Here is a 22562-nt window from a genome sequence, read left to right as displayed (position 1 = left end):
CTTTTTTTTTTAAACTGTTGTTATTTTAGTTGACTTACCTCAGAGTAATCTCCCCCAGTATTCATTCATTCTATCAGCAAACCCATATTGACTTCCTGTTATATGCTGGGCCTGGTGCCAGTTGTAGAGCTACATTTAAGAAATGGATAGACAAGGTTCCAGCCCTCTTGAAATTTACATTTTAATGGAGGAGATACACAATTAAAAGGAGACAAAGAAATAAACAGCATACTTTTTATTTCATAGTGACTCATTACTTTGTAGTAATTAAGGCTACAAGAAATAAATCCCGTATTGTGATAACTTCAGCATGGTGTACCATATCCTTTCTCTGTACTACAACCCTCAGTTTTCTTCAGCTCTCCATCCTACCTTACATGACTTGTATTTCAGAGAAGACAGACCCCTGCCCTCTCCCCTGGGATTCAATTGGAAAGTGGTCTAACATTTCATGAGAATTCCATTCTGACTGTGATTGGTTTCACTGTGGACATGTGATGCAGTTTCAACCAATGAAAGGAAGGGGATGCCTGCCTTTCAGAATAGTTTTTTTAACAACATCAAGTATACCACTCTTCCCATTTAATGCTTTTTTAAAGTTTGATTTCTTTTTTTCTATTTTGTATGATTCTAATATTTCATCTACCAGTTTTGTTTTTGTTAGCGTTTATGTGGTATTTTCTTTTTTTAATCACTTAGCCTCTCGTGTTACTTGGTTTAAAGTAGATTTCTGGTGACAAAAATGATTGGTTTTCCTTTTGTCCAGTTTTAGAGTTTTAGTAAGTAGATTTGGTATGTTCTCATATTATGACTGGTATGTTTGCATAATTTGTGGGCTTGTCGCATAATTTGCTTTTTTTTTTTTTTTTTGAGACAGAGCCTTAAGCTGTCACCTGGGGTAGAGTGCTGTGGCATCACAGCTCACAGCAACCTCCAACTCCTGGGCTCAAGCGATTCTCCCGCCTCAGCCTCCCAAGTAGCTGGGACTACAGGTGCCCGGCATAACGCCCGGCTATTTTTTGGTTGCAGCCATTGTTGTTTGGCAGGCCTGAGCTGATTCAAATCCGCCAGCTCGGGTGTATGTGGCTGGTGCCTTAGACACTTGAGCCACAGGCGCTGAGCCATAATTTGCTATTTTTAACTATGTTTTAACTCCTTGATTAAATTTTCAGTTCAATTTATTTACTGTTTTTCTTTTTCCTCCCTTTCCTTTCCTTCCTATATTGTAAGAAATCTCATAATGTTTATTTCTATTTTTAATCTTGCGTAGCCTTTGGTTGTCTCTTTTTATCTAAAAATACATGTTTCTCTTCAGTTTCCCTTTTTCCTTCCTATTTTTCTTTCATGTTTCTTCCTCCATATTGGTCTCTGCTCTCCGTTTCTTTGGACATCTATCAAATAGATTTTGGATATTCCAGATTTATTCTCCCTTATCCCTTCATTGCTTTCTTATACTTCTTTACCAATTTATTTTATTTTTTCTTATATTTCTTTACCAATTTTATTTTTATTTTATTTATTTTGAGAAAGGGTCTCATTATGTCACCCTTGGTAGAGTGCCGTGGCATCACAGCTTACAGAAACCTCAAACTCATGGGCTTAAGCAATTCTCTTGCCTCAGTCTCCCAAGTAGCTGGGACAACAGGCACCCACCACAATGCCCAGCTGTTTTTTGTTGTAGTTGTCATTGTTGTTTACTTGGCCCAGCCTGGGTTGGAACTAAACCCAGCCTTGGTATATGTGGCTGGCACCGTAACCACTATGCTATGGGCACCAAGCTGCTTTCTTATACTTCTTATCTCCTTAGTCTTTTTTCATTGCATTCTGGAAATAAGCTTTAACTAGATCATCCTGCTCACTAAAGTATTTCATAACTTTTCATTCTGTGTATTTGGCATGTATATTGAATTTATTTACCAAATTGCTGATTTACTTTTTCATAGTAGTGTTCTGCTTCATGAATACAATATTCTTTCTCATCTTTCCATGGAGTGTAACTTATATAAACACTTAAGTTTTCTATTTAGTACATTAATTGTGCCTTTTTCTTTCCACTTTATTCTTTATCTCTGATGGAATTCTCAAATCTTTGATTATTCTTGTTTATGTTTGTTTGGGCACACTGTCAAGTGAGGTATGCAGTGCGGTTCATCTTGTTCTTTAGTCAGCAGGTATCTGAGACATTGCCCTGTTTCTCTGAGTCCAGCCACCTTTCCCCATTCATGTTTACCCTGTGGGCCACACCAGTGCTGCTACCATGCAGTGAGAGTGGGCAAGGGGTAAAAGCCCACCTCCAAGATGCCCTCCATGCAGGTCTGCTTCCTGAGCATCTTAATTAAGATGGAATGAGTGCCTTGGTGTTTCACATAGAGCTCCTTCAGGAGCACTGCAGACTCAGCTCCAGCTTATCCTGCACAATTGTTTTCCCATGTCATTTTTTCAGTTTTTATTCCACCTTTCAGGAATTTCTTAAACTCTCTGATAGGCTGATTGTACTTACTGACTTTATGTGGTTATTATTTTTATAGTCATTTAGAAAGTAAAACCTTGAAAATCAGAAAATACTTTATCTCGTGACAGAAAATTATTATAGAACACACAAAATATAGTGAGACAATCTTATGGGGAATGCATGAAAAGCTGTTTTCAGAGAAAGAAAATTATAACTTTTTAATGTATTCAATACTAAAAAAAGAGATGAATTAAGCATCCAATCCAAGAATTAAAACAAAAACAATAAACGATACTTAAGGAAGTAATTAAGAATAGAAATTAATAACACAAGTTCAAGGAACAGCTGTTATAAAAGTCCAATAGCTTGTTCTTTGATAAGGTCAGCAAATGAACAAATCTATGATTAGCCTCATCAAGGAGAGATTAGTGAAAATGCAGATATACAAATTAGAAGTGAGGGGATAGAATCACAAATTTGGAAAAGATTAAATTTATATTACTCTAGATAATGCTATGCTAATAAATCAAAATCTGGATTAAGTGAATGACTTTCTATGAGACTATAAAACCCTAAAGATGACTCAAATAATTAAAAATACATAAAGACAAAAAAAATGCAAGTGATTTCTAAAGTATGGAGAATTACTGTCCCCAATAGGCTGAATGTGGATAATTTTAGAAACAAGTTCTTTCAGATTTTTAAGGAATAGATTTTTTGTATTTTTTTTATAAATTGTTTCAGAGTAAGAAAGAAGATAAAAAAATTCACTATTTATTACACACACACAAACACTCATGTAGAAAGACCAATCTCATAAAGACAGATTAACATCTGAAAGAAAAATCTGGCTAACGGAATTTTTCTCTTAAATAGGAATTTACCAACGTAACATGATACCTTATCACTGCAATTATCCTATTCTGGTCACGAGTGGAAAACATTTGGCCATCTCAATTCTTGTATAAGGACAATTAATGACCTAGTACACAGTGGGGATTGAGGGAAGGGGCAAGTAGAGAGAGGGAAGGAGGAAAGGGGTTGGGGGGGGGCGTCACAAAGTGTGACACACCTTTTGGGGGCAGGGCACAATTATAAGAGGGACTTTACCTAACAAATGCAATCAGTGTAACCTGGTTCAAAAAAATGAAAAAAAAAAAAAAAATCTATTAGGACTTAATTTATGGCCTAACATAGGGTCCATGCTGGAGAATGTGCCAGGGGTAGTAAGAAGAGTGTGTTTGCTGTTGTTGTTTGGGAGAGTGGTCTGTATATGTCTGTAAGATCTAGTTGGTTTATTGTATTATTTAAGCCCTTTATTTTCTCACTTATCCATTATTGAAAGTGATCAAGGAATACAGCAGCGTCTCAGGTTACAAAATCAACATTCATAAATCGGTAGCCTTTATATATACCAACAACAGTCAAGTTGAAAAAAACAATTAAGGACTCTATCCCATTCACAGTAGTGCCAAAGAAGATGAAATACTTGGGAGTTTATCTAACAAAGGACGTGAAAGATCTATATAAAGAGAACTATGAAACTCTAAGAAAAGAGATAGCTGAGAATGTTAACAAATGGAAAAATATACCATGCTCATGGTTGGGAAGAATCAACATTGTTAAAATGTCCATACTACCCAAAGCAATATATATAATTTCAATGCAATCCCCATTAAAGCTCCACTGTCATACTTTAAAGATCTTGAAAAAGCAATATTTCGTTTTATATGGAATCAGAAAAAACCTCGAATAGCCAAGACATTACTCAAAAATAAAAACAAAGCAGGAGGAATCATGCTACCAGATCTCAGACTGTACTACAAATTGATAGTGATCAAAACAGCATGGTACTGGCCCAGAAACAGAGAAGTAGACGTCTGGAACAGAATAGAGAACCAAGAGATGAATCCAGCTTATTATCATTATTTAATCTTTGACAAGCCAATTAAAAACATTCAGTGGGGAAAAGATTCCCTATTTAACAAATGGTGCTGGGTGAACTGGCTGGCAACCTGTAGAAGACTGAACTGGACCCACACCTCTCACCATTAACCAAGGTAGGCTCTCACTGGCTTAAAGATTTAAACCTAAGACATGAAACTATAAAAATACTAGAAGAGAGTGCAGGGAAAACCCTTGAAGAAATTGGGTTGGGCGAGTTTTTCATGAGAAGGACCCCCCGGGCAATTGAAGCTGCTTCAAAAATACACTACTGGGACTTGATCAAACTAAAAAGCTTCTGCACAGCCAAGAACACAGTAAGTAAAGCAAGCAAACAGCCCTCAGAATGGGAAAAGATATTTGCAGGTTATGTCTCCAACAAAGGTTTAATAACCAGAATCCACAGAGAACTCAAACGCATTAGCAAGAAAAGAACAAGGGATCCCATCGCAGGCTGGGCAAAGGACTTGAAGAGAAACTTCTCTGAAGAAGACAGGTGCACGGCCTTCAGACATATGAAAAAATGCTCATCATCTTTAATCATCAGAGAAATGCAAATCAAAACTACTTTGAGATATCATCTAACTCCAGTGAGACTAACCTACATCACAAAATCCCAAGACCAGAGATGTTGGCACGGATGTGGAGAAAAGGAAACACTTTTGCACTGCTGGTGGGAATGCAAATTAATACATTCCTTTTGGAAAGAGATATGGAGAACACTTAGAGATCTAAAAATAGATCTGCCATTCAATCCTGTAATCCCTCTACTGGGCATATACCCAGAAGACCAAAAATCACATCATAACAAAGATATTTGTATCAGAATATTTATTGAAGCCCTATTCATAATTGCTAAGTCATGGAAAAAACCCAAGTGCCCATCGATCCATGAATGGATTAATCAATTGTGGTATATGTACACCATGGAATATTATGCAGCCTTAAAAAAAGATGGAGACTTTACCTCTTTCATGTTTGCATGGATGGAGCTGGAACATATTCTTCTTAGTAAAGTGTCTCAAGAATGGAAGAAAAAGTACCCAATGTACTCACCCTTATTATGAAACTAATGTAGGACCATCACATGAAAGCTATATCCCAGTTACAACCTAAGAATAGGGAAAAGGGGGAAAGGGAGGGGAGGGAGGGGGATTAATGGGATTACACCTGTGGTGCATCTTACAAGGGTATATGTGAATCCTAGTAAATGTGGAATGTAAAGGTCTTAGCAAAATAACTAAGAAAATGCCACGAAAGCTATGTTAACTAGTGTGATGAAAATGTGTCAAACGGTCTATGAACCAAGTGTATGGTGCCCCATGATCATACTAATATACACAGCTATGATTTAATAAAAAAAAGTGAGATATTGAACTCTCAACAGTTATCGTAGAAATGTATTTCTCTGTTCAAGTATATAATTTTTCGCTTCACATATTTTAATCTGTCCTTAGGCAAATAAATGCTTATAATTATTAAAAAGCATTTGATACATTTTAGCCTCTGCTATCAATTATATAAAAACCAGTTTAGTGAATTAAAAATAAAGATGTTCTTGGGCTAGGAGCAGTAGCTCATGCCTGTAATCTCTGTACTTCAGGAGGCCGAGGTGGTAGGATTGGTAGAGCCCAGGTGTTCAAGACTATCTTGGGCAACATAACCAGATCCTCATCTTTACAAAAATTTTCACTGGCTAAGTATGGTGGCATGTATCTGTAGTTACTACTAAGGAGGCTGAGGCCAAAGGATTTTTTGAGTTTAGGAGTTGGAAGCTACAGTAAGCTGTGGTTACACCACCACACTCCAAACTGGGTGACAGAGCAAGACCCTATCTCTCTTAAGATTTTCTGTACATACATATTGTATTTTAAACCAATAACCAACATTATAGCCAGTGGTAAATACTAGAACTGTGAACAACATTAAGAAGTTTTCAACCCCTGTCGTTAACAAGTATTTTGGAAATTCTGACTTTGCGTAACTCAAATTCATTTGGTAGAATAAAGTTCTTTTTTTAACAAAACCTGTTGGTGCTGCATGGAATAAATTTTGGAAGAAGACAAAAAAATGAAAAGGGCTTTTCTAATATTGGAAATGTTATTTATAGATGGAAATTATTTGCCTGTACAACCTAAAAAAATCAACTGAAAAATGATTAGAACAAATGTAGCTCTATAAGAGAGCTGGTTACCAGCAAAAATTTATTAGAAAATATAATGAGCTAAAACTGTATCATCAAAAAGCAAATATGTAAAAAGAATTTTCCAATAGCTAAAAAAATTCTCTAAAACTTGACTGTTTAAAAGACGATTTTTAAATTTTGAAGTATGTATACATCGTAGAATCTCTAAATCTAGATAATTAAAAATGCATTACTTCTCATATTTTGTGGCGAAAGCATGTATCCATTCTCTTTGCATTTTTCAAGAATACAATATATCATCATTAATAATAGTCACCTTGCTGTTCAATGGAACTGTTGAATTTATTCCTCTTATCTAACTGTAATTACGTGTCCTTTGACTAACATCTCCCTGTCTCCCTGCTTTCCTCCTCATCTCACCTCCTCACCTCCTCACCCTCTAGTAAGCTCTCTGTAAGATCAGCTTTTTAAGTTTTCATCTGTAACTGAAATCATGTGATATTTGTCTTTGTCTGCCTGGCTTATTATATTTAACATTATGTTCTTCAGGTTTATTCATTCATGTTGCAAATGACAACATTTTCTTTTATCAATGGCTAAAGATTATTCTATTGTATATCTATCTATACACAGATTTTCTCAATCCATTCATCTGTCACTGGGCAACTGAGGTTGATTCCATATGTTGGCTATTGTGAGTAGTGCTGCATTAATCATGGGGGTGCAGAGATTTTTTTAGTATGTTGATTTTATTTCCTCTGGGTATATACCCAGTAGCAGTATTGCTGGATCATATGGTAGCTCCATTTTTAAATGTTTGAGTAACTTTATATTTCTCTTCATTACAGCAACAGTATTACCTAAGTGTTCCCTTTTCTCCACATCCTTGACGACGTTTATTATTTCGTTTTTCTGATAATAGCCATTCTAATTAGGATAAGATGACAGCTCATTGTGTTTTTGATTTGCATTTCCCTGGTGATTGATGATGTTGAGCATTTTTTTCATATACCCGTTGGCCACTGTATGCCTTCAGGCATAATCAGGTTCCAACATGTTTTCATCTTGTTGCTTCACCATAGGTAGCTTCCATTCCTAGTATCATACCATGGTCCAGAATGGCATCCTGAATACCATTCAGTACCATAACAGTTCTGGAAGATTTTATATGAGGAAGAAATAAATTCTTTTTTTTTTTTTTTTTTTTTGAAAAAAAAAAAAATAATCAGCTTAAGGCTAGGTGTGGTGGCTCACACCTGTTATCCTAGCACTGTGGGAGGCAGAGGCGGGTGGATTGACTGAGCTCACGAGTTTGAGACCAGCCTGAGGCAGAGCGAGAGCCCCTCTCTACAAATAGCCTGACATTGTGGCAGGTGCCTCTAGTCCCAGCTACTTGGGAGGCTGAGGCAAGGGGATCACTTGAGCCCAAGAGTTTGAGGTTGCTGTGAGCTATGATGCCACGGCACTCTACTGAGGGCGACAAAGTGAGACTGTCTCAAAAAAAAAAAAATCAGATTATGTTCTTGATATTGAGTCATTAGAGTGCCTTATATATTTTGGATGTTAATTCCTATGTGTATAGTTTGCAAATATTTTCATTGGTTCTGTAGTTTGTCTCTTTATGCTATTGTTTCCTTTGCTGTGCAGAAACTTTATAGTTTGATGTAATCTCATTTGTCTATTTTTGCATTTGTTGCCTGTGCTTTTGAAGTCTTATAAAAAATCCTTCAAAGACCAATAGTATTAAGCTTTTCTCCTATGTGTTCTTTGTAGTAGTTTTATAATTTTAGGTCTTACATTTGAGTCTTCAATCTGTTTTGATTTGAGTTTTGCATATGTTGAGTGATAGGGTGTAGTCTTGTTCTTTTGCATAAGGATATTCAATTTCTCCAACACTATTTATTGCAGAGGCTGCCCTCCCCTTTGTTGAAAATCAGCTGGCTGTATATGCACAGATTTATTCTTGGGCTCTCTGTTCTGTTTCACTGGTCTGTGTTTGTCCTTATACCAGTATCATGCTGTTTTGATTATTTTACATAAAAGTCAATTTGAATAAAGCAGAAATGGATAGTAGTCCTATGTGGTTGAGCTCAATATTTCAATAACTACAGTTCTTTCCAAATTAATTTGTGAATTTAATGCAATTCCAATACAAATGTCAATGAAATTGGAATTAAAAACTATTTCTAAATTTCAACTGGGAGAATAATCATGAAATTAAGTAAGAAACTTTAGAATAATATGAATATTACTTTTTGTGTTGCGGCAAGGAGAATTTATAGTAGTTGCTATTTATATGCTATGAACTCTTAAGTACTGTTATTGGTGAGAGGATCAACCAAAAGGCTCGTTAGCAGCATTAAATTCCAAAGTTTCCTAAAAGTATGATATTTAAAAGGTATACATGTATTCTGAGGAAATAATCAAATACAGGGTATTGTACAAGGTTGTTTATTTTTAAAATGAGATTAATTAAAAATTTAAAACAATTTATTCAGTGATAGAGGATTTGAAGGTTTTAGAGAGTTTGGAATAAATATCGTGTAGCAATTCCTGCTGTACATGAAATGAAAAATACTTCAGAATACAGTGCAGTTGAGTTTCTAAAAATACTTCCTTCTTGCACTTTGCACAAATGACTTCATCTCTTTAAGCCCCTTCTGTTATGTTTGGTAGTGATAATTTTTACCCCATGGCATCGTTTCTAGGATGAAATGAGAGAAAGCGTGTAGAGAGCTCATCCTAATGCCTGGCACATGGTAAGCCTGAAAATGTGACCCAAGGTGATCAGTTCTAATCTATGCGTATAAATCAAGAAGGAAATATACTGACATGTTGGAAGAGTTTATCTCCGGGTAGGGAGTTTTTATGAGGGATTATTATATTTTCCGTTAGTTTCTGTGCTTACTATACTTTCTACAAAAAATAACTTCTGTGAGAGGTTTTTTTTTTTCTTTTTTTTTAATTTAGGAAAAAGGGGATCTCTTGAGCCCAAGAGTTTGAGGTTGCTATGAGCTATGATGCCATAGCACTCTACTGAGGGTGACAAAGTGAGACTCTGTCTCAAAAAAAAAAAAAAAAAAATCACATTATTTTCTTGTTATTGACTCAATGGAATGCCTTATATATTTTGGATGTTAACTCCAAATTTAATTTAATTTATGGAAGTCTATTTCTCTTTATGATGAAATGATGGAGCTAACAATAGCTAATACAGAGTTACGGTTAGATAGGTGACTTGAGTTCCATTGCACAGTAGGGGGAAAATCAACAGTATGATATATATTACAAAATAGCTAGAAGAGAGGCTTTGGAATGTTCTCACTACAAAAAAATGATACATTCATGAAGTAATAGGTGTGCTAAATACCCTAATTTGATCATTATGTAATATATGTGTAACAAAATATTAAATTGTAGGCTATAAATATGTACAATTACAATGTGCCAAAAAAATTCAAAAATAATCCAGGTGGATTTTGAGGCCAAGAGTTCAAGACCAGCCTGGGCAACAGTGAGACTCTCATATCTAAAAACATTTTAAAAAAATTAGGCAGGTGTGGGAGTGTGCAGCTGTAGTTTCAGCTACTTAGCTACTCTGGAGGCTTAAGGCAAGAGGGTTGAACCCAGGAGTTGGAGGCTTCAGTGAATTATGATCATGCCACTGTACTCTACCCTGGATGACAAAATAAGACGCTACTAGCAATAGCTAGTAAGAGAAGAGTGTACATTATTTATGTTAGTTTTTAAGTAGTTCCCCTACTTCATCCATTAGAATTTATTTCCTTTGATTTCATTAGTCTCCTCTTAATTTCAGGGGGTAGTTTTCTACTTCTAGCCAAGATTACCTTTGTCCTTCTCTGAAATCCCTTCTGGGCTAAACATTCTAAGGAAGGGTTCCTTTAACTTCCACACCCTCGGCTCTCCTGTTTCCACCATCCTTTTCCTCTTCTTGAGCTGAGAGAACAACTCCTGGGAGAAGTCTGTCCTGCCAGGCGAGGGCACTTGAGTGTTTACATAAGACAGTCAAGCTGAGCTAGGTCGGAACATGGCCCACTGGGATTCAGATGTGGTTTGAAAGTGACCTCACTTTCATCTTCAATTACTATGCTGGTTGCTTTGGGGCACACCTTTCACTCTGACCTCAACAGAGAGCTCAGGTCTTGCACACACCTGTCTATATGGTTGACTCTTCAGTACAGCAGGGCGCCACCAGTAACTCAGCTCCAGAGGACTGATTTTTATAATCTCTAGTTGGAAATGGCAACCCTTTTACTTCATGCTTTAGCTTGGGCTCCAAGCAGAGATCTTTCCTGTCATCCTGCAGCTCCCTAGCTCAGTGGCCACCCTGGGGAGCCTGGCCCTGTCAGGGTGGGCACAAGCAGTGGCAGTGTCTGCATTGTTGTCCTCCTCTACCAAACACCACGTGGCCAGTGTTTAAGGAAGCTCTGCTCTTGGCATTTCCAAAGTGGTGTTTTGTTTATTATATCACTTGAGTACCACGTAGGTATGCAGCCCTGTCTGAATGTAGGCAGTCGTGTAGCACAGCAACAAAACATGTTCTCTCTCCTCAGAGAGCTTTTGTGGGCACACTTAAGATGTTGACCACCCATTTCTCTTGTTTGCATTCCCTTCCTCCATGTTCCCAGGTCACATTGCATGAACTTTGTTGTTAGCAGTGCATTCTTTTTGCTTTTTACTGGCGTTATTTCTGGGTCTGTGTCTCTTCTTATACTTGGTTTCCTTCAGGGTGGAACCGCACCTTATACCTGTATCTTCAACTTGAATCTAGGTGTCTGGGAAATCATTGGTGCATAACAAATAAGGATTGACTGAGACAGAACTTGGCAGTGTCTCAGATGTTGTACATCATCTCCTTCCTGCTTAGAGCATTTTGATTCTCTTAATGTCCCAAGCGTGGTCCTTGGAACGACCAATTTATTTTGTATTTGTATAACTAGGTATTGTACTTCTGTTAGAGAACCCAATAAATGAACCAAGAATATGCTTATACGGCAGGCAGACTCATCCTTTGTGGCTGTCAGTTCAGCAGAACAAATTAATTAGTTGAAATTATCTTTCTTGGTACTGAAGAGAAGCCAGCCTCTCCCTAGTAAATGAGCTTTTCTGGTTATAGGATAATAATCCTGACTGTGGTGATGCCAGCGCTGCACGCCTTTGACCATCTGGAATGATGTCCTTGCATGGTGATGGCTCATCAGCTCCCATCCCTGTTTCCCTCCTGGTCTTTTTCTCCTCTCCCCTGTGCTTGCCTGTGGAATAGGATGGTGTATGTTGCTCCCTTCCCTTTCCTCCTCCCTCATAGCTTCATCATGTAGTGTTTTGCTCTTCTACGTCTCTAAATATTAAAAATTACATATTGGATTTTTAAAATGAAGGAACAAGCAAACAAATGGCTTCCCACACTGATAATAATTCCCTGTTAGTGGTATGAGGAAGTGAGACATGGTCCAAAGGTTAAAAAACAAAAGCTGTACAGTAGAACCTCTGTAAGTTGACCACCCAAGGGACTATAACAGACTGGTCAACATACAGAGGTGGTCAACATCAGGAACTAGGCCTGCTGTACTGATATGCACATGAGATGCATGCCCAGTCTATGGAAATTAGATCAGTTAAGGAGTTGGTCAATATGGGGAAGTGGTCAACTTTGGAGGTTATATTGTGCATATTAAGGCTCAATTCCCCTGCTCATCTATCCTCCAAATGCCTCTACCTAGTGTTACAGTTAACATTTTCTTATTTATTTTTTTATAAAAAATGTTTATTATTTTTTTTCCAAGACAGAGTCTTATTCTGTTGCCCAGGCTAGGGTGCAGTGGCATCGTCATAGTTCACTGTATCCTCTAACTCCTGGACCCAACCAATCCTCCTGTCAGCCTCCTGAGTAGCTTGGACTAGAGGTGTGTACCATCACACCCACCTAATTTACCTAATTTTTTTTAGGTAAGAGTGAGAACTGTGTTCCCCAGGCTGGTCGTGAATCCTTGACCTCAAGTGATCCTCCCACTTTAGTCTCCCAAAGAGCTGGGATTACAGGCATAAGCCACCATGACCAGCCAAAAAGATGTTTTAAATAAGATATACACCAACATATAAAAGGGGAAATGGATGTGTATATATATTTTCTATTTATATAAAAGGGTCCCAAGAAAACTGTTCTGAACCTATCTTTTATCACTTAATGTATCTTTGAGATCTCACTATAGGCTTCCCCCTGCAACCACCTTGCAAAAAAATCTACCTAATTTTTTGTAACTGTTTCATAATATTTCATCAAGTGGATGTAATAACTTATTGTACCAGTTCCTTATTGGTAGGCATTGATATTTTTCCTGAACTTTCACAGTTTCAGTAAACAACTCTGAATATCCATATGCACATCTTTGAACACTTCTGCAAAGTATGTGTACGTTTTACATCTTGATAGTTATTGCTAAATTGTCCTCCAAAACCAAAATTAGTTGGTTAGTTTGCACTAAGTTATACACTGCATCAGTGTTGGAATATACCTGATTCTCTGTCAAACTTTTCTCATCTTTGCCAATATGGAAAATAAATATGCAAAAAAAGTTTTCTCTTGTTGTTTTGATTCCTATTTCTTTGATTATGGGTGAAGATGAACATTCTGAATTTGCAGGCAATCTCTAGTTTATCTGTGAAATGCCTGTTCCTATCCTCTGGCTCTTTTTCTGTTTGTTGTCTTTTCTTTATTGGTTTATAAGAGTCCCTTAGCTTTTTCCTGAGCCCCAACCTAAAATAGTCACTGAGTCGATGATTCTCCTATCAGTGTGTGTTTTAATCCTTTCCATAGGAGTAAGACTGGATATTTTTCTCATTTGTTTATGGGTTTCCTTTCTCTAGATCATAAAAACTCTGAAGGAGCAAAGATCTCAACTGTCTTATTCACCATTATGACTCCATCACATAGATCCAAGCCTGACTCACATTAGACTTTCAGATATTTGTTGAATGAAGAATGAACAAAAGAATATTGAGGTGATGTGCAGAGGCTCATGCCTGTAGTCCTAGCACTTTGGGCAGCCTATGCATGAGGACTGTTTCAAGCCTGGAATTTGAGAGCAGTCTGAGCAATATAGCAAGTCCCAGCTCTACAATAATTTAGAAAAATTAGCCAGGTGTTGTGGCATGCACTTTTAGCCCCAGCTACTTGGGGACTGAGGCAGGAGGATCCCATGAACCCAGGAGTTGGAGGTTGTAGTAAGCTATGAGCCACTGCACTCTACTCCAGGAAACAGAGAAAGACCATTTCTCAAAATAAAAAAAAAAATTAAAAAAGAAAAAAAATAGCATGTGTCATAAACCCTAACAATTTGTTTCTTGATTTTATGACATTTTTTGTTTTCCCTAAGAAGAGGCTTTGAATTTTTAATGAAGCCAAATTTATCAATCTTTTCCTTTTTATGATTTTTTTGGACCGCCTTCACTTCAAGTTTATAAATTTCCTATGCTTCCATTGACAACTTCTAGTTTCATCCTTGAGTTTCAAATCTTCAATGTCTATAAAATTTTTATGAAAAAAAATGAAAGATCTAGTTTTTATTTTTCTCATGTAGATGCCTACTTTGTCATGATTTTTCATTGAACTCTCTCCTGCATTGGTTTAGTGCAACAACTTTATGATAAGCTACATATCTATATGTATCAGGTCGCGTCCCAGACTTGATTACATTGTCTTAATTACTATAGTTTTCTAAAATATCTTAGTATTTGATAGAGCTGGTTCTTATCTTTTTTCCGGTCAGGATTTACTTATGACTTTTTTCCAGATAAATTTCAGGATTACATTGCCAAGTCATAATAAATTATCTTAAAGATCATTTTAAAGTAATATGTAAGAGCATGTGTATAAATACAGAATGTTTTACAGAGCATTTTATTTGTTTTCATGTCGTACTCCAGAGCTGAGAGTTTAGTTTGTTTAGAGTTCATTGTATTGAACTCAGAATGGACTAGGTTAATGAACGTGAAAAGAATTAGCATCCTTTGTCAAGGGATTTAGAAGGATTTAGATATGAGTTTAAGTTAGAGATGTCTTGCTCATAGTTTTGAGTGTGAAGGGGTCTCTTCTTCTGGATGGGGCTTTTCATACTTGAGTATAATGAAGTTATCCTGAATTGTAACTGATTATTTTGAATGCATTCTACAGAAGATGATTGGATACAAGAAAACCTAAGCTCCAGGCTTTCTTTTGCTGTGAACGAGCTCTTTATCTCTGCATTAGTTACTTAAACTGTGTCTCTAATCATCTGTTTCCTCATCTATAAGACAAGGACAACATGGCTCACTCATTCATTAAATAATACTTTTTTTTCTGCCTTTGGACACAATTCTTGTAAAATCTCTATGTGAAAATGTTCAGGTTTTTCTGGTAAAACGTTACACTTTAAAAACATTTTATTTGAACCTGAAATCTTGCTTGGAAGTTCTAGCAGGGGAGCACAGCTGCTCATACACCCTAGACCAAAGAGTCCTCCTCTGTTGAGGAAGGTCGTCCTCTTCCACCAAGCGTGCAGCTTCAGGAGGGACCCACATGGAGCAGTGAGGGAGGAAGGTGACACCCACCCAGCCAGATCAGCTCAGTCAACCCTGGTGATTAATGGGGTGACAGTTGTTGCAGCCAGATGGCCCTCACATCCTCTAAACATGTTTTATTTGCTTTTGCCCAGTCCCCCTCTCCTTATATCCCACTAAAAAGAGAACACAAAATTAGTTTTTTTTAAGGCATAAGCCAACAAGCACAAAAGAAGAAGACAGGAGGCTGCAGAAAAGACATCAGCAAAATTTCTGAAGCTGGGAAGCAGGTGGTCAGTGGTCAATGACTTAGTGGAATAGAAAAAAACCAGAGCTCATTTTCAAGAAGCAGTAAGATACAAATTGATTAAAGTTGAGGAATTGGAGGCACCTTGCACCTCTGAGGCTAGAGCTGAAAATAGGAGGATGAAGTGAAGAGCTGTAAGATTTCTACATCCCTCCCCAACACAGTGAATGTTAAAAAGTGGTGTTGTTTTTTTTTTTTTTTTGGGGGGGGGGGGTTTGAACCCACCACCTCTGATATATGGGGCTGGCAACCTACTCCTTGAGCCACAGGCACCACTCTGAATGTTAAAAAGTTTTAAGAATAAGAATGGGAGTATACTACAAAGGGAGGTTGAGATTGGGCTGGAGGTAGTCTTAGAAACATTGATGTTCTTCTATTGTATGAAGTCAAAAGATAATTGTTTTTAAAACTATTTCCCTGTTATCCAGCACCCACGGGGATTGGTAGATTCTGGATAAATGTAGTTTCTGGTTACTTGGGAATTGCCATTAAAGATAGGCCTAACTAATTCTGTACACCCTACCATACCCACTCTGTATTGACTTGATATTAACATTGAGTATACTAATTAAAATTAAGACCAAAAAATGAACTTCACTTACTATACCGCAGTTTTACTGTCGTATAAAACAGCTTTGTAAATGCAGTGTACTGTACAATTTTACTCAACACTTCACCTTCACTACCATATTTTTTTAACGTCAGGCAATGCACATTAACACTGAAAACTATTACAGAGAACACATGGGAGCCGTGGGAGTGATGCAGGAAGCCCTGGCTTAGCACAGGAGATGATTAACAAATAAAACCTCACCTAAGAATTGCAAGTGATTGTGCAGGTGAGGGAGAGAACAGCAGCTTCTTTTATTTTAGTATATGGCTTGGTAGTACCAATAAATAGTACCAACACATGATAGACTATTAAAATTGTGTACATATATTACAGTGATAAAATTAAAATGAAATAATTAGGCTTAAGTAATGTGTTTTAGGGATTGATGAGCAATGTATTTGGAATATTGCAACATAAGAAACAAGTTATTGGATTGCCTTTGGATAAAGTTAAAAGCATAAAATGCCAACTTTGAGGTTTCTTTGTACTTTTCATCATCAAAGTTTGGGAGTTAAAACAGCTACCACCATTTATTGGTATGTGTTAATCAAGATGGGATAGTATTTTCTATACCAGAAAAATCTCCCTACTCACACCTTGATATATAATTTAGGTCTAATGATTTTTTTCTCTTTGCCACCTTTTGTCTTTGAAATAGGATTAAAGTTCAGTCTGCTATGAGGTCTAGGCAGTTGGATGTTATATAAGGTGTCCCAAGGGTTGCAATACATACATAGGGAAAATGTAGCTAAATGTGTATTTATTTACAAAATACTCATTACAAAGTTTACAAAATAAAATGCAAACTATAATATAAAATATGATGTGAGTTTGTTTTTCCTATGTATGATGACTTTGGAGGTATCTGAGGTTTGGTTCTTTGGTGTAATGCTGTGAGCATAGTAACTAAGTCTAGATGTTAAGTTAGCTCTTCCCACAGACAATCAAAATGTTGTTATATTAACTGGGTTATATTAATGTCATCAGTCTGAAGCAAAAGATCTCTTCTAGTGAGCCTAGAGCTTTACTGGTATAGAAATAACTAACCAATAATAGGTAATTGCTTAGTCTCCAGAATAGAGAATATTTTACTAACTAAATTGTACTACACAAATGATTCTAATATTTATATGTAAATTGCCATGAATTTATTAAGGAAAAAATACTAGAGAAATGCTAAGAAATAGTATTGTGTGATATCCTCAAAGGCAATGATTTTTCTTTGTAAGACACAAATGAGTTTGACTCTCATTATGTTTTCCTCTGTGTCTGTTGTACCTATCTATACCTAATATCTTGACCACATACATTGGCTTTTTAATCTAACAATTTTATATTCACAATTCTGTTTGACTGAGCCACAATTATTTTTGCTACCTGCTTACACACATGTAAGGAAGTAATTTCACATCCAAATAGTACTTAAGTAAAAGTTTCAAAACTAAAATATTGAACCAGCTAAGGTTACATGTGTAATTTATTTGGGTGTCTTCTATACAACTGTGTTAATTGAAAACCATATTTTAAAACTTTTATTGTTCCCAGAGTGAATTACTGAAACTTAAGCAGCAGCAGCAAGAGGAAGAACGTGCCCACATCCACCAGATGGAACAGAGGAGGTATAAATGGCTAATAAAATAACCTTTGCTGGTTAAATCAACTACCTATAAAGTGTTTGCAGTATTTTAGGAAAGCACTCGAGTAATAATATTTGTTATGGTTTGGAATCTACAGTATCTCTAAAGCTTTGTTTTTGGGGTGATATATGTAGGAGGTATGCCGACTACTACACATACATGTATACACACAAATAGGTACCTGCACACGCAATATCCTATTTTCCTGAATAGGGGACATTATAAACTCACATTACAAAACTGAATCATTTTCTCAAGCTATGTGTTTATTTAGGTTGTATTGCCTTCCATTGGGACAAAGCATCACAATTTGAGATGATACTTTGCCATTTAGGGACTACTTCAGGATAATTGTCATAGATGGTCAGAGGCCCATATTTGAGTACAAAAGCTCAGAAAACTTATTAAGGTTGTTTTATATGGACTAAAATACTACAGAAAAAATCTTCAAATAGTCCTTTAGTAATTTTTTAATATTGTAAATTCTGTCCATCTTATTCCTATTATTAGACTTAAGAATATCTAGCAAAATAGCCTGTTGATGTTAGAACGGTGCTAATAACCACTGTACGTTCTGTCATTACTACTCTAGGCATTTGGGTTACTTGAGTTCATTGAGGGTATGCCTTCGTATGTTGGGAAAGAAACCCTTCAAGGGTTTCATGATTTAAAGGAGCAAATGCTTTTGAAAGTGAAAACCTTCTCTTATGTATTTAACCTTCCCACTATCACGAATGTACATTTTTAAGTTGTGGTGGCTTCATTTCATAAATGAGAGATTTTAAAGTGTTCAATGGAAGTTTGTAGTTCAAATGGTGCCACTAAGTGGATGAATGCTCCTATTCTTTTGACTGAATTATATTGCTTCCGTAACCCAGTCAAAATCATCTGAAAATGTCAAATGTGAATTTATATGTTTATCTCTCATATAACCTGGGAAACCTCATTGTAAACTTTAAGTTCTCTTACATTGGTAAGGCAATTTCATTTCCTTTCAGTGGAGGAAGGATGCTAACTATTATAGAGTAGGTCATAAATTAGTCCTTTTTAATTGTTTTTTGCCATTTTCTCCTGAAGAGGTCTTCTGTTTTTAAAAATTCCCCAAATTTATGCAACTGTTGTATACCGACAATAATTAAAAATAAAAAATATAAAATCAAAAACTTGATTTTGTTATTTATATAACATGGATTGCTAGTAGTAGCCATTTATTTCTTTGGATTTCTGAGGAATAATTGAATTGTTAGGCTTTAAGCATCTTAAAGATCGTGATTTATCACATTAATAGGCCCCATTGCTAGGAGATTAATCTTTGATGGGCATCGCTGATGTGTGGCTTAAGAAACTGGTTTCTATATGCCATGGAGTACTATTCAGTGATAAGAAAAAATGAAATAATGGCTTTTTAAGCAACTTGGGTGGAATTGGAAGCCATTATTCTAAGTGAAGTAACTCAGGAACAGAAACATAAATGCTGCATGTTCTCACTTATAAGTGGGAGCTAAACTGTTTCTACATAACAGCATATAGCGTGGTATAATGGACAATGGAGATTCAAAAGGAGGGAGCATAGAAGGGGTAAGAGATGAAAAATAACCCATTGGGTACACTACTTGGGTGGTGGACATACCAAAAGCTGAGACTCCCACCATTATATAGTATGTACATATAACAGATTTCAACTGGTACCCCCTGGTTTTATTAAAATGAAAAAAATTAATCTTTTGTGGGCACCCAGCAAGTTATTTTATTAGAGGTAGAAACGATGGCTTTTTTGTGATAATAATCTTAGCTCTCATTCTTTAAAGTTACAAACCAATGGTGAGAGGGTCAGGGATATGCGAAAATGAACTGTCCCTGATGTCCCCTCCCCACTGGTATGTGACTGTTTATTTCTCTATTGCTAGCCACCTAAATATTGTTGGGGCTATTTATTATCTGTTTTTTTTCTTTTTCCTCTATTGGTTCCAGTTAAATATAGATCCAAATTAATCTAAAAGGAAATTTCTCTGGATAATAAACATAGTAGCCAGTTTTGAAATAACTGATCAAGTCTTTAAATATACATTTGATATTCTTAGTCAACTTAGAATTACATTGTCCTTAAAGTTTACAATGGGATTTTCCAGGTTATCATATGAAAATACTCATTAAATAACCTCTTAATTAATAAAATAGCTAGTCCATTTTTATTCAAGGCAACAACACAAGCTTCTGTATATAATATGGTTATAAAAGACCTGAGTTATATTTTCTCCAGGGACATAAGGTTAGTGTATGTGCTGCTGAAGTGAGCACATCCAGGGACATAATTTTATTAGGGTCAAGAAGGCAGTGTGCTTTCTACTATTTAGAAGTTCACATAGCAGAAAACTCAATCCCCAAGTGTTGTAATAGAAAGCTTGTGGGATTCCTCACAAGCTTTTTAATGAACACTATAATCAGCTTGAGTGCACCAGAACCTGACCCACTATAACTATTTGAGTAAGAAAAGACAAGTAGAAACTCCATAGAGAAAAGGCAGAGCATCGAGGTCAAGGACTTGAAAGGATCTGGGCCATGAGGTGAAAACTGGAAGGAACTGAATTGATTTATTCAAACGTGAACCATCCCTAAATAAAAGTATTTATCCACATCAACATTCAGAAGAAAACCTACAGTATAAGTTTGATAGCAATAAAATGTTAAGCACTTTCTACAGCTAGCAAACAAAAATATAAACTGGCACTACCCCCAACCTCCACCCCCAGTTTGAATTTGTGAGAGGAATCAAGGCAAGAAATCTTTTCCCCACTCGCTGTCTCTGGCTGATCGGTATACAGTGGACATAGGTCAGCTGAGGACACTTCTAAGGTTCCAAGGGGAGCTCAACCACTCTATCGTAACTGATGGTCAGAGGTGAATCGCACCACCTTTCATCTTCATGATAAGCCCTTAGTCTTCAAAGCGTTTGAATGAATGAAATCAATTAACAGTAAGCTGCCTTGCAGGCTGCACTCACCACTGATGGAGTTTTCAGGTTTTCACAGTGCAGCTGCTGTCACAGCAGGCGGGATAGGGACCACACTCTAGGAACGTTCATTCATTCAGTAATTACATTATCAAGGCATCCTCTGAGAAGGTTTTGTTCTAGGCCCTGGGAATAGGGATAAACCATGTGGTAGAAATCCCTGACCAGGTGGAAATTGTAGTCTAGAGGAGAGAAGTCAACAATTAAAAAGCAAGATTATTTCAGATGGTGATAGGTACTGTGAAGAGCCTCTCACAGGGTGGTGATGGGGAGCCATTGAGGGAGATAGGTAACTAAGGAAGGTTCCCCCAAAGAGGCAACATCAGAGAACTTGGAAGAGCCAGCCACGTAGAGACTGGAGACGGATGCATGTGTTTAGATGCTTCCTTTTGTCAGGAGTAAGGTCAAAGGTTCTCATGTGGGAATGAGTTTGGACTTGAGTCCCAAAAGACTGGATTATAGTGAGCGTGGAAAAAAATAGTATGCAACAACGAGGGAAAGGTAGGCAGGAGCAAGACAGTACTTGATTTTGTAAGCCAATGATTTTGTTCTAAGACCAATGGGAAGTCACAGGAAGGTGGGCATGATCTCGTTGATAATTTAGTAAGGGGGTTTTGTGTAGAATGGATTACAGAGAGTGGGAGTGAAAAAGTGATGATAATTTGCACTAGAATGGCTCCCATGGACAGAACTGAGTAAATTCAAGACGTGTTTTAAGAGGTAGAGCAAGCAGGCTTCTAGTGGTTTGCATGTGGGGTGGCGGGAGAGGCTACCCCATCCTTGTTACCGGTAGACCAGATGAGAAGAGCCCCAGGAGTGTGTGCAGTCCAGAATACTTTTGGAAAGTCCAGAGAGAGAAGGTAGAGGCAGATCCGGGGTCAGTTTCCTCTTCCTTAATGGCCAGGTGTCCAGTTTAGTAAGCTACAGCTCCATCTGCATACAGAAAGGTTTACAAAAGGTGACTTAAACATCGAGCACGGCAGTGGACCTGGCTGATCAGAATATGGCACTGGGTGGATTTTACAGTGAAAAGGGAAGAAGTTTTATAGTAGCTGAGGCATAACGACAGCTTGATGAGACCTGACATTGTTGGCTAGTCAGCAACTGAGCAAGTACAGACCAGCCGACCACCAGCTCTTATTTTCCTCAGTGTTCCCAAATCTGTAGTCACTGACTTGCGGCCACTCACTAGTACTGTGCTCTGACAATCTTCATGGCCGAGGAGGCCAAGGTAACTGGCTGCTGCCTGCCTTCTACAAATGTGTTTTGCGTGGGTGTTATGCACCAGGCACTTTGTTTCTGCCTCTAAGGAGCTTACAGTCTTACTTCCACCGTTCCTAGATAATACGTAGACATCACAGATTCTCTGACTCAGCCATCTGTGGGCAACTCAAACTCAAAGCATGATCTTGCTACTGTAATATTTACACAGAAAAGTCCATAAAGCCCATATTTAGCATGGCTAATTATAAAGTGAACAACCACTTCTTTTCCCTTCTGGGGTTTACTTTAGCAAGACTGATGATGAGGTATAGGATGTATGGAAGCTGCCACAAAACCATCTTTGGTGGTCCCTCATGTTTTGGTTCTTGCTGAAGCTTCATCCTTAGCCCGTGGAGTTCTATGTGAGGGGTGTAGTTGCTCAAGTAACTAAGGGTCTTGTGGTATATGTGTGCATAAAACTGAAGAATTTGTACCCCTTTTGACCTGAGACGAGATTGGTACCAGCTCCAGTAAACAGCTATTAATAGCACGTCATATGGTTATTGTGAAAAGAAGTTTCTGCCGATTTCTTAGCTGAAGGGGGGGGATGCAGTCCCCACAGTCAGTTCATACAGCACACTACGTTCTCAAAAATCTCTTAGCCCTGCAGCAAGCTTTCTACTTACGCACATTT

The 22562-nt window shown here is 37.2% G+C and overlaps 1 protein-coding gene across 1 annotated transcript in view; it reads left to right on the top strand.

The window, feature by feature from the left end:
- Positions 1-22562, top strand: part of EPSTI1 (epithelial stromal interaction 1) — a 138529-nt gene that overhangs the window by 99903 nt on the left and 16064 nt on the right. The window contains exon 9 of the mRNA XM_053563781.1: positions 17564-17637. Coding sequence (XP_053419756.1) covers positions 17564-17637 — 74 coding nt within the window. The remainder of the gene's footprint in view (positions 1-17563; positions 17638-22562) is intronic.

The sequence above is a fragment of the Nycticebus coucang genome, chromosome 15 (genome assembly GCF_027406575.1).
Source record: "Nycticebus coucang isolate mNycCou1 chromosome 15, mNycCou1.pri, whole genome shotgun sequence".
Lineage (NCBI taxonomy): Eukaryota > Metazoa > Chordata > Mammalia > Primates > Lorisidae > Nycticebus > Nycticebus coucang.
Note: the sequence above shows the minus strand (reverse complement) of the source record. Positions and strands in the feature narration are given on the sequence as shown.